The sequence below is a fragment of the Amblyomma mixtum genome, chromosome 2 (genome assembly GCF_055824585.1).
Source record: "Amblyomma mixtum isolate Tamu chromosome 2, ASM5582458v1, whole genome shotgun sequence".
NCBI classification, from domain to species: Eukaryota; Metazoa; Arthropoda; class Arachnida; order Ixodida; family Ixodidae; genus Amblyomma; species Amblyomma mixtum.
Genome location: NC_143013.1, coordinates 31,949,626 through 31,961,704, shown reverse-complemented (window position 1 = coordinate 31,961,704; position 12,079 = coordinate 31,949,626). Strand labels below are relative to the sequence as shown.

Genomic DNA, 12,079 nt, shown 5'->3' with positions numbered 1-12,079 from the left:
ACACTTATGTGCCAATACTTTATTCCGCGAGCCAGCGGCGGCAAGCGAGTCTTTGCGACACACGTGAGCCACGCGCGCCAAGCGCGGAGAGGGGCGAGCCCGCGTCCGCACCCCCTCTCGTTTCCAGATGGCGGTCGACGAAGTCTGAGAGAGGGTTGTTGATATCTAACGAGCAGCGCGCAGCCCGGGAGGAGGCGATGCTAAAAACGAAGCAGCCAAGCCTGCGCGCTCTGACGTCGGCAGAGCCGGGAGACCGAAATATTTGCCCGCGCAGCGACTCGCACCGTGCTCGATGCGCGGTACCCCCCGTTGTGTTTTTGTTTTCGTCCAGCAGTGGAACAGTGCGCCCCCTTGTTTTGCCAGACAATTTTTCTAAGACGGTGCCACGCGCTGCACCTCTTGTGTCGGCACCGAGAGGGAGCCAAGGAGCGCACGGCAGCTCCTTTTTCTATCCCAGCGCCGCTGGATGTTAGCTTTGCCAGTCGGGCGTGCTTATGTTTTTGCGCTGGGGGAACGAAGGCTCGGGGCCGTGACTGCGAAAATACACCGATCAGCCACGTGTGCTCGTGCGATTTGGAACTTTGTTCCGGCCGACCGGCCCACTGCTGTTGCTTGGGGGGTGCAGAGAACTGGCAACAAAATTAGCAGCGGTATACGGTTTGTGAAGTAAGCCTAGTCGCCGCACGGTTCAATGTTTTGGTCTCGTCTTCCCGTGACGTGCTTCTGTAATGAATGCTTGATAAAAGACTTAACGCGCTTTTTGGTCTCTTGTACGAGGACTTTTCAGTCTTACAAGGTAAACAAACAAATATTGCGTTGAACCGTAACTACTTATATACCATCCGAGTAATTGCTCTGGAGGCAGACTTATCTGAGATTCGGCAACGCATAGGTTGAAATTGCGCCCATATTACACCCACGGGTGTAATGCGATCCATATTACACATCCAGATTATCCACATTAATTGGTTTGGTTTATGGGGTTTAACGTCCCAAAGCGACTCAGGCTATGAGAGACGCCGTAGTGAAGGGCGCCGGAAATTTCGACCACCTGGGGTTCTTTAACGTGCACTGACATCGCTCAGTACACGGGCCTCTATTATTCATATTAAAGTGATCCATATTAATGCACCCATATCAGACCCATGGGTGTAATATTGGTGTAGTGTGATCTAGGAAAGTGCTGAAATGCTCGCCGATATAAACATTATGATCCCTAAATTTAAATCATACCATTACGCGTCAGTGCTCTTTGACTTCAGAGCCGTATTTAGTACGCTTCTGAAGCCATTTGTATCAGCAGTGCGCGAGTAATTCGGTATACCGTTTGCATACATTATTGTGTTTGCTTGTTTACTTTGTTTTTATTAATTACCATTGTCTTCCGTAAATATCCTGCGTAAAACCATTAAGTTAAATAAAAAGCGCCTGCCAAATCGCAAAGCTTAATGTCATTAGCCGCGATGCGACGAAAGGAATGAAATCATTCTGCATTTATAGAAAGCAAAACACTCAATGCCCAAAATGCATTACGCAGTTAAACTGTCTAGCTTCGCATTAATCTCCCCCTTTCGCAGTATGAGCACGCGTCACAGTAACTGCGTGGACGGCCTCATCTAAAAGCTTTGAAAGAACCTACAAGGTCCGCATAAAGTCCCTCAGCACAAGGCAAAGCATTTTGTGTGTGTCCTCTTCGTTCACTGCAGGCATGATCATAAGAAATAGAGGGCTGACCTTGTGTCTTCAGTACTTTCTGAAATGGTTCGGGACGTCGGTTGTCATTTCAAACAATCCCTGAGAGGCAATTAACCGCACTGCTTAGTGCATAAACGCTATGCAGTAGTCGCAGGTCTTCAAGCGGACGGCACCAGTGGCCGCCTTTGTACCATACCCTTTAGCATCTCGCTGATGACCAGTATAACGAGCACGATTTCCATGCAAGTAATAATGCTGCTGCTGGCATAGAAATCTATCTTACACCCTGAAAAAAAAAACGCTCAACTTTCCTCGCTGAGTACTACAACTACAGCAACCTCAACTACAAACTGGTTCACCAAATACATCTATGACTACGGCGGTAGCAGCTGACCTTTCTACTGAATGCAAGAGGGGCTGCGTTCGAAAGCGTAGAGTCTCCTACGTATCGCCTACGTTCGGAAGAGGGACTGTATTCGGGAAACATCGAAAACGACCGTTCACGCTCAGCCGGCAATTTCTACGCACATAATGACCTCGTGGACACGTGCGTCTTATTCATTGAAGTACCCCAATGGTCGCCGTTATGACCTCGAGCAAATTTTATTGCTTTGCTGTTTGCGTAGTTTTGATGTTTGTGGTGATGCACCGCCTATGTCAGGCACCGCGTGAGCTTGACCACCCCGATCATTTATACGTTAACAGCAACCGTTAGGAGGGTGAACGTACCTCTCTGTACTCGCTTGAGGCCTGCTCACTACAAGAATGATTTCAGCGGGAAAAAAGCAATGACACTCTGCAAATAGATACAGACAGGACCAGTTCTGGCCGTGTCTACACGTTTTACAGGCTTCTTTTTTCTGGCGTTGAAACCATTCCTAAACTAAGAGCCAAGGAACTTATTCCAACTTGCCTATACTTCGAGAATCTTCGCAGTTTATGGACAGACTGTCGCCCCAGCTCTCCTCGATGGTCTAGGAAGACCAGACGGCGGGACTAAAGTTCACGGGGTGCTTCCCGGCTAGATGCCACTGCACGCTCAACGCTAACTAGCAGCCAGCAACTGCGTAAGAACACGGATACATGTGCACATGTGCTCACCTTTGCCAGCATCCTTGGTGCTGATGGTGAAGTTGCTGGGCTCACCGGCCACGCCATGCGTTAGGCCTGGTCCGTAGGCTGTCACGTAGCCACTCTGGATGGTGTCCACGTGGAACCTGAAGGGGCTGCCTGCGAAGCGGCCCGTGCCGCACCACAGCGTCGCGGCGTTAATCCCATCGGCCGACACAGCGGACACCGCACAAATGCACCCAATGCACGCCCATTGCACGTACCCTGCACGTGCTCGTGGTTGAACTTGATGTGGAGCTCATGCTGGCCTTCTTCCCGGGGCTCGTACTGGATGCTGACCGTGCCATTCTGGTTGTCGATGATCACAGGCTTGTCCACTCGTCCCGACGGCATTATCACCTCGGCTGCGCACGCACGGTTTGTAAGCGCGCATCAGGAAGGAGAGAACCTTCCGGCACGGGCCAACAGGGCCGCCACGCGCCCGGGGGACGATGTGCCAGTATGTCCTCAAGAGCGGGCCTTCCAAAGACAGACAGCCCATCTCAAAGACAACGTCGTCTTTCAAGAGGGTTCTTGATGGCAGTTAAGGGTGGCCACGCAATTTGAAATTACGCTGTTGATCCGAAGTAATAATCTAAGGTGCTTCCACTGGGAAAGCACTAAGGAGGCCATGGCCACCGGTGTCCCTCACGGGAAGCTAGGGTTAGGCCTCGCCCGAGGAGGCGGCACCGTCCCGGGGACGCGTGGCCCCCCCGCGCGCAGCAGCCGTGCTCGTAATCCATGCAAGTGGGCCACGCACCGGAGAGCTGTCCTCCAGCGCTCTGCTGCAAGGGGATGTCGAACAGCTGGACGGGCCGGAACTTTCCTTGCGGCGGCGGGGCGCTGCGGAAGCGGCGGTCGACCACGGTCTTCTGGCGGATCTGCTCGGTGACGGCCTGCGCACGGCGGCAAGGGAAGACCCGCGATCAGGGATTCCTCACGGCGTGCACGCCACACCGCCCTTGGCGCGCCCTTGCGGCGGAAGACACCGGAGCCGGACCGAGGTGGGCCGGCCTACTCCTGCCCCTCTCTATTTCTGGACGCCCCCGCGGCCTCCGCTTTTGGCGCCCACGGGTCCCCACCACCAGCAGCCCCGGCCAGTCCCTTGCCCCTCGTCCTCCTCTCCCTCCCCCGTGGCTGCCACCACACCTCAGCAGTGAGCTGGGGTGCACTGCGTGCGCGCTCGCGAGACGTGCGCGTGAATCTGGACCGTGGCCAGCCTCCTTTGCACACGGACTGCAGAACAGCGTGCAGGACGACCGGAGGCACCGGTACGTGCACCGCGGTTGCTCCCTCCCCTACCCATGCGCGGCTGTCAAGATATGATGACAACAGGTTCAACCACCCCGCGGACCGCCATCCAGCCTGCGTCGAGTGCCTGGACTGCGCGAGAAATATGCCTGGTGACGCACTGTTCCGCGCCGCTGGGTACAAGGCGGGCCGTTTTCTAGTCTTGGCTTCAGCGCCTGACGGCAGAAAACGAGACTCCTGGAGGCACCATGCATACTTAGGGAGCTAATTTATGTTTGGTCTACGCAACGTCTTCCACCCCGCCCCCACATTTTTTTTCGGCTTCACAAGCTTCGCGTGTTCTCATGTGCAGTCTTGCCATGCCAGTAATACCTGCGTCATCTGCCCCCGTACCTCAGCTATTGCCTTTGCGCGCCAGCCCTTGCGAATTCAACACAGGTCGCATCATGTTGAAGACAGAATAAGTATGTCCACGGGGCTAGGGCTCCTAATGTGTTTTGCCTGAAGTCCAGGTCGCACACATGAGTTCTTAATTGATGACACTCAAGCAGACAATGATTTGAATTTCGGCCGTTTGCGAAGAGGCAAAGTGTTTTCGATGTTGCACAGTGAATATGGCATTGACTACAAGCGTAGACTAGGAATGCAAGTGTATGTCTAGCCTCTATGCCGCAGACAAAGTTTCCCCCCTAGTAAAGTCAAATTATCTAATGACTACGCAACCAGCTCTAATTCTGAACTCTATTATATTAGCTGAGCTATTGCATGTCTGGAATGCAGCCATAACAGATGAAGACGTTCGCACGAGCCGAAAACCCAAGTCGGCATGCTCATATTTTCGGACCAGTGCTTCTTTTCCGACACATTTGACGCAGTATTTATTTTTTTGATTCTGTGGAAACCGTCCAACGCCAGCCAGCTCTCTTGGAACACTGTACGAACTCCCCCCTCCGAAGTTGCTCGAACAAATTATGCGCCTCGCTGACATAAGGGGAGGAGGAAAGCTCCTGAGTGCCTCGCGGTTTCTTCATGTTTATCTCTGTCCCCATCCGCCGACACGAAGAAACACCATCGGAGAGCAATCTCGAAACACGACGACTCTATCAAAGACGCGTTGACGCCAGATGATTGGCTCGTGCATGTTGCCTCCAGCGAGAGCGACCAGGGGGGGTTACAAGAAGCTCAAGAGCAGCGCCCGAGGCGACGGGTCCTGCTGAGCCCTTGTATGGTTTCCCGAAACGCGAGCGTGCTGAGACTGCCCCGCCTTCTTGTTTTGGGGCTCTTAGCACGAAAATAAACCGCGCCGGGCGCTGCAGCGGGCTCGCTGGGCGCTCGCTGGGCGCTCGCTGGGCGGAAGCCTCTGGGCGGCGGGGGGTGGGAAAAGGAAGGACTGCTGTGACGCACGTCGGCGCCTGTCGCGGCGTCGCGCTGCAGATTCCCCCCGCGGCGCGCGCGGGCCAGCGCTGCTCATCCCTTCGCGGTCCCGGCGAGCCGGCATACACGAGTGGCGAGTGAAATACGCGCGGCTTCGTGAGCTGGCCGGCCGAAATGGTGCAGTCTGGATCCGAGTATAGGACTCGGCGGAGACGGTTCAGTCGGGCGCCAGGGCGGACTCGACCCTGTCTGGTCTAGCTGCTCGCTTTCTCTGGCCCCGTTAGGAGGCGAGCTGTGTAATCAGCTTCGTTGCGGGTATTCACGGCGGCTGCTTTTGTGCCACGGCGGATGCTGTCTCGTACTTCGCACCGCCCACGACGGCTCGCGGGTGGTCCGGTGATGCAACAGCGGCTCAGCGGGCCGTGACACACTTCCTGAAGCTATTGATGTTCTTCCCTGTGTGGGGCTGGCCGGTCGTTCGGAAATAGCTGTCATTTCAGTGCTGGAGGAGATCGAAAGGATGCCCAGTGGCCTGTCGCCTTTCAATAGCCTTTCACGTCTTCTGAAGGCTCCGTTTCTCCACCCCCCCCCCCCCCCCCCATCTTTTTTTTCTTTCAGTGAACATAACTAAGCAAAAAGAAGCATGTGAACGTGTACAGGTTTGGTCAAGAGTCTTTAGGCCATGACGTCTGCTATCGAGTCGTCTAGTGTGGAATTTATGGCACCTCTGAAAGCTCAGAATCTCTTGAAGGGTGAGAAGGATACTCGTCTTTGCCCCTCAGGCCGTCGGTACCGTTACAGACGCCCTAAGCGCTCCACTACAATCCAAAAGAGGATCCTGTGGCCTGGTGTCTTTCGACTAAGGCTGTACGTTTTCTACTCCTTGCCCTTCGGCATCGTTAGTGGCTTGCGCTTTTACTTTACGAGCGAGAGGCGTTCCTGATCTCTTTAGTGTTCCACAGGAGACTAGTGAAGGCAGAAGACCCGGCTACATCTTATTTGGGGGTTTATGGGGAATTTAACGTCCCAAAGTGACTCAGGCTATGAGGTACGCCGTAGTGAAGGGCTCCGAAAATTTCGAGCACCTGAGGTTCTTTAACGTGCTCTGACATCGCACTGGTTAAAAATTTCTAGTCTTTGACATCAAAGCCTTTTTGTTTTCTTTGTAGCTTGCTGCATCGCCTTATACAGCCAGAGGAAGTTCTCAATAATTTCACATATAAACTGTCCTTTCCACTTGTAAGGCAAGTCTGACGCGTTGCGTAAGGGCAAGTCCTTTCGCACTGCTGTACTTACACAGGATTCCAGCTCCACTAAAACCTGGTCAACCTTCGAACTTTCCTTACTTCTGCTTTCTGTATACAAGGTAGTTTAATTTATATTTTTTTTAATTTCGCCTTTCTGGGCCGCATAAATCTTGCAGTGACTTATGACTTTTCTTCACGCATCTCCATCAAAGAGAGGAATCATGCACAGTCCGAAAACTTATTACAGTAAATGAAAATTTGCGCTTTTATCACATATCGTCCCCGCCAATAGAAACTCGACATTTCTCCAATGTGCTTAGGGGAATCGCCGAAGGTGCTGTATATTTCAATTCAGAGAGTAATTAATCACAAACATCCGCCTGAGCGCTGCCTTGCTGCTACAAAGAAAACGCATGAAGCGTTCCCTTAATCAAAGCCGACATTTTTTTTTTCGTTTTTGGTGCGAAGTACTTAGCTTCTGTTGAACGGTCCGTCTTCTCAGTCGAATCGAGCGAAGCTTGACAGTAAGTGCTCGCATGAAGGAGCCGTAAACGAACTGGTTCGATAAGACACCTATGCGCCAGGAACTTTCGGATACGAGCAACTCGAAGGCATACACGAACCGGCTGCCTCCGGTACGAGCTCGAAACAAGTGTCGCGAGAGAAAAATCTTGGCAGTGAACCGCGCGCTAAAGGGCGAGACTTCGTTCTGGAAGCCGACCAACGCGCTGAGCCACGGCGAAGGTGCGCGCTCTTTTGTCCGGGGTGATGCGCCCCTGCCAAGGTCTACGATGCCGGCTTTCTAATGTTGTCCCCCAACTACACGGCGCTTATACATCGAGCGGGCTCTACCGCTGCCACGTCCGTTTATACGGGATGCTCCAACATTGCGTAGTTGCAAAACGCGGAAAAACTTGCCCGTCTAAATATTTGCGACGCTCCGGGAAGCGCGAGAAAAATAGTTGTGGCGTTGGCCTTTGCCCCGCGGTGTTTTGCGGAAAGCAGCTGTGAGAACGCCAAGAAAACCAACTTAGCGAGACGCGGCGGCCGTAGTGTCAGGAACTGAGGAGCTTCCTTGACGCCGTGCGCTGCTTATTTTCCGTGGGTTCCAGCCTTACTCATCTGGGCGGATCCCTCTCCCCTGTCGGAAGTATTCGTACTCTTTCAAGTTCTGTTTTTCTGTTCCTAGACAATGGGGAACAGTGAGATGATTTTTTTATGTAGATGTTTTTGCTGCGTGATTTACCAAACGTAAGCGTATTCCTGCGGTGCGGTACGGTCGGTAAGTTACGGAACATTACGGTGCGGTACGTTACGGAACATTACGGTACGATACGTTACGGTGCGGTACGGTACGGTGAGGAACGGTGCAGTGTGTGTCGTTTAACGCCACGAAGCTGCGCATCGGTTACGAGGAACGTCGTAGTGGAGGGCTCCGAATCAGTTTCGACTACCTCAGGTTCTTCACCCTGCACTGACATCGTACAGCGCACAGCCAATTTAGTATTTCGCTTCCATTGAAATTCGACTGCCGCGATCGGAATTCGCTCAGCAAACGAAAGCCGAAGGCAGGTAGGGCAGGTAGGCCCATTCGGCATACTACCATTAACTGAGAACTGTATGAAAACACGCGAATCGATGAATTCGTGCATCGATTCGGAAAAAAAAATGCATCGAGCGGGAGATGCATTTTTGCCGCTGGATGCCCTGAGGTGCACCCATCGGGAGGGTGTTTCGGAGTTGGCGCACTCCGGTCCCTGGCGTTGGCTTGAGATATATGCGGACGGCGCCGCCGACGCCACGTTTTTGAGGAACGAGCTAATAACAGCTAACGCTGCAACACGCTTGCTGTGCTCAGTCAGTGATCGCACTATATCACTACCAGTAGCGGATCTTTTAGCAGTCCCGGTGCTTCGCTTTGGGTTTGTGCCGCAGGATTATGCATTCAGCGCGCCGAACCTTTTCGTCAGCCCCTAAAATCGTGCTGCAAACGACTGCATAAACATTTGGCACACGCGGCGACAAGAAAAAGGCCCCGGTGACAGACGAGGTGGGACAAGCAACAAACACAGAGAAAAAAAGAGACGACAGTGAAACAAGTGCAGAGCGAGGCATTGTTGCCAAGGTTCTGTACGGGAGTAACCGAGCAGGCGGGCTAGCATACAAATGGAAGGCGTGATTGACTCGGGAAGTGGCTCGAAGCCCAGGCGCGCCGCGGGCCTCCAGGAATAGGTCATGTGCCGGTATTGTTCGAAAATCTATTTGTAGACGTCGGTGGTCCCAGGAGAAGGGGCCTCGCCGGTGCTGCATCGGTGAAATCCGAGAGTTGGTGGCGCCGCTAGCTTTCGCTGGCGACGCGGGCCGCTTACGTCAGCGTATGTGCCCTGTAGCGACCTGGGTCGCTAACAAAACTGCCAAAGCTATAGCTCTCGTGCGTCTTTCAGCGGGTCGTTTACTATGCAAGTTGACAAAGAACAAGGTAAGAGAGAAGCGCGACTTTTCAACGTGGCGCCAGTTCGTCTTGCTACAGCACCTCAGGACAGATTGTGAGCGTGGCAGAATTAAGGTGTTTCTAAACCCTAAATTATTCCTAAAATGATGGGGTGAAGCTAAGGGACAGGTAGAGAGCCAGGCGAAATAGAAAACAAACTCGAGCCAGTGATACTGCGGCGGAAAATAAAAGGGGAAGTGGACATGGCAAGGGCATGGAATAAGGAGAAAAGAAAACCGGCCGCCTGCCAGGTTTCCAGACGGGCGTAACTAGGAATTCGGGACAACGCCAGCTTCTGTGCCGCTAAGCCTAGCGGCCTATAACGCTTCAGTGGTAGCCACTCTGTCATGCTCTTTCTTTCCTACGTCACGGACGATGTCAGCGCGCTGTCTTCGAGTATTCAAAGCCATGCGCCACATGGTGGAAGCCAAGGGAACTAGAAGCGCTAATCCCTAATTCCTGCTAATGATTCCAAGAAAACTAAAATGTAGCTGGGGACGTTAAACAGTGATTCAAGATATGGGGCTTTGAAATTTGCTTGCGAAATAGCGTGGCCGCATCTGGAGTTACTGACGCTCGTGCAGGGTTGTTCGAAAATTCCCAGGCCACAGGGTCTCCTTCACAGGGGCGCCTGTGGAGCTGCCAAGGTCCTCAAGGGTGAGGATGGGACTCCCACCCATTCTCCAGATGTTCTGAGCATACTGAATTTCGTTAATGTCCCTTAAACGGATCAAAAGTAGACTCTGGGACCTGAGAACTTTTGAACAAACCTATACTTTTTGGCTACGTTGCCAGTGATAAACCTGCTGCGTGGGAAATAATATGTAATTGAGAACTGCCTCTATGATACTGATACGAGCGTTCTTATTGGACTACTAGCGCGATCGAAAATTTGTCTTGACCGATAAAAGCAGACAAGAACAAAAATTAAGTAATATGGGCCACCGCTCATTCTCACTACACATTGATGCCAGGCGCGGAAAGATCAGGTGTTGGTTTACTACAGGTTCGCGTGCCTGTTTTACACAAAATGTGTAACCGGTTAATGTAAGTTAAAAAGGCGTGAAAAAAAGCGCGATCCGCGGTATTTTTTCTTTTTCTAGCAACGGACCGATTAGCTCAAGCAAGCAAATACCTGAAACGCGATTTTTTTTTAGAAGCGCAGCAGAAATAGTTCCTGAATTCCTTCGCGTTACGGCGAGCTACTCAGCGCGTTCCAGGCACAGCCCCGCCAGAGTTAGACGCCGCCAACGCCTCGAGTGGCTGGTGATGTAACAACGGCGCCGCTCTTGCCTCTTCTCTTGTTCTTCTCCAGAGGCTGCGGCGATCAGTTTAGGAGGGGGCGGCTTCTTGAAACCGACGTGTGTAGCGAGTTGGGCCGTGAAAGAGTGAAGGTGGTGGGAAGGGGAGGCGGCAGGCACAGCTCTGTTGCGTTGATGTTGGCACGCTCTCAGCGTGAACAATGGGGGGAGGCCCAACCGGTGCGGCACATACAGCTTCGAAGGCCGCAGCGGGAACATACAGACGCACACACGCGTGAGCACGCGAAGCGCCTCACTCGCAAGATAGGGCGTGGTGCCGCGAGAAAGAAGTGTAGCATCGATGACACCTGACGCAAGGCAGTCGTCAAGCCCGATTGAACGACGGCCACGTCAGTGCAGACGCCCCAAGGCGAAGGGAAGAAAGAAAGAAAAAAAGGAAGGAAGAAAGTAAGAAAAGGAAGGGTGACGGCGGTTTCGACGCCAGCAGTTTATAGCACCCCGTTTAGAGCAGGCGCGGTAATCGCTCAGCGATCGGTTCGAAAGCTGGAACGATCCGCTGCTGACGCAAGCTCGACAGACGCGCTTGGAAGGTAGCGCTACTGCTTAATTAAGCTTGGTGTTTTAGCGCGCCTTTTGGTTCGTTAGGCGACTGCGATCCTTCTCGCGACAGCCGTTAGACTTGACGGGCACTAATCGCGTCCTTCAGGCAGAAGTCTGAAGAGCGCCTGAGATTATGTCAGGCAACAGTTTCCGAAGAGAGCTAAACGTAGCGCATATGTGGCAGTTGACGACGTGCGCGTGCTCTCCTGGGAACAAAAGGCCGTTTCGCTGCCTTCTGCACGCACAAGTTTTCAAGCAAGCCCGGCTTGTCACTCTTTGTCGTTAACTTATAGCGTGCAGGTGCGATTGGCATTTCATCGTTAAAGACGTTTTTGTACTGAGCTCGTTGAATCCGTGCCTAAACTGTTTCACTCTGAACGAAAAGAGGTAATCAATTAAGCGATATTAGAAGCGAAACCTTGTTTAGTGAAGAATATGTTTGCAGGCGTGGTACTCGTTCCAAGGTCTGTTCGAAGGCTATCACTGTGGAGGCAGCTGTGTAAAATTGCGTAAAACGCCTCTTGTAAATCCGCGCTATGCGGTAAGTGGCTCCATGCAAATAAGAAATATTGAGTGTACCTGATCGAAACAAACATGAAGCTTTAATGTGTGTCTCAACCGTGATAAAAATGGTCTATAGACTTTCTATAGACTTTTTATAGACTCTATAGCCATCCTTTAGACTTATACTTTTGTTTATAGAAGGTCTATAGACTGTAGTCTAAACTGCTTTAATTTCCTTTTGTATATCGACGGTCTATAGTCTGTCTGTAGGCCAAAGTCTATAACAGCCTTAGTTTTCCTTTGTCTATAGATGGTCTATAGACTAAAGTTTGTAACCGTCTCAATTTCCTTCTTCGTGGAGGCGAAGATTTCCCACTCTCTGAACGGGTCCTCGGTTCTATTTTGCCTATGACCTGCTCTGTGTCCCCTCTCTGCGTTCTGCGCAGCTTTCCAAATCGCATGAGTGCCGTTGTCAAAGCGCACCGCGCTGACGACCTTGTATATCTGCTTTTAGAGCCGCCAGTGGCCTCGACTAGGAGGGGAGG

At 52.3% G+C, this 12,079-nt stretch overlaps 1 protein-coding gene across 2 annotated transcripts in view; it reads right to left on the bottom strand.

The window, feature by feature from the left end:
* cher (filamin A protein cher) overlaps positions 1 to 12,079 on the bottom strand; it is a 57,234-nt gene that overhangs the window by 15,695 nt on the left and 29,460 nt on the right. For both annotated transcript variants that reach the window (XM_089571014.1, XM_089571015.1), the window contains exons 17-19: positions 3,566 to 3,701; positions 3,030 to 3,170; positions 2,797 to 2,925 (exon numbers count right to left, since the gene is read on the bottom strand). In XM_089571014.1, the coding sequence (XP_089427140.1) occupies positions 2,797 to 2,925; positions 3,030 to 3,170; positions 3,566 to 3,701 (406 nt within the window). The remainder of the gene's footprint in view (positions 1 to 2,796; positions 2,926 to 3,029; positions 3,171 to 3,565; positions 3,702 to 12,079) is intronic.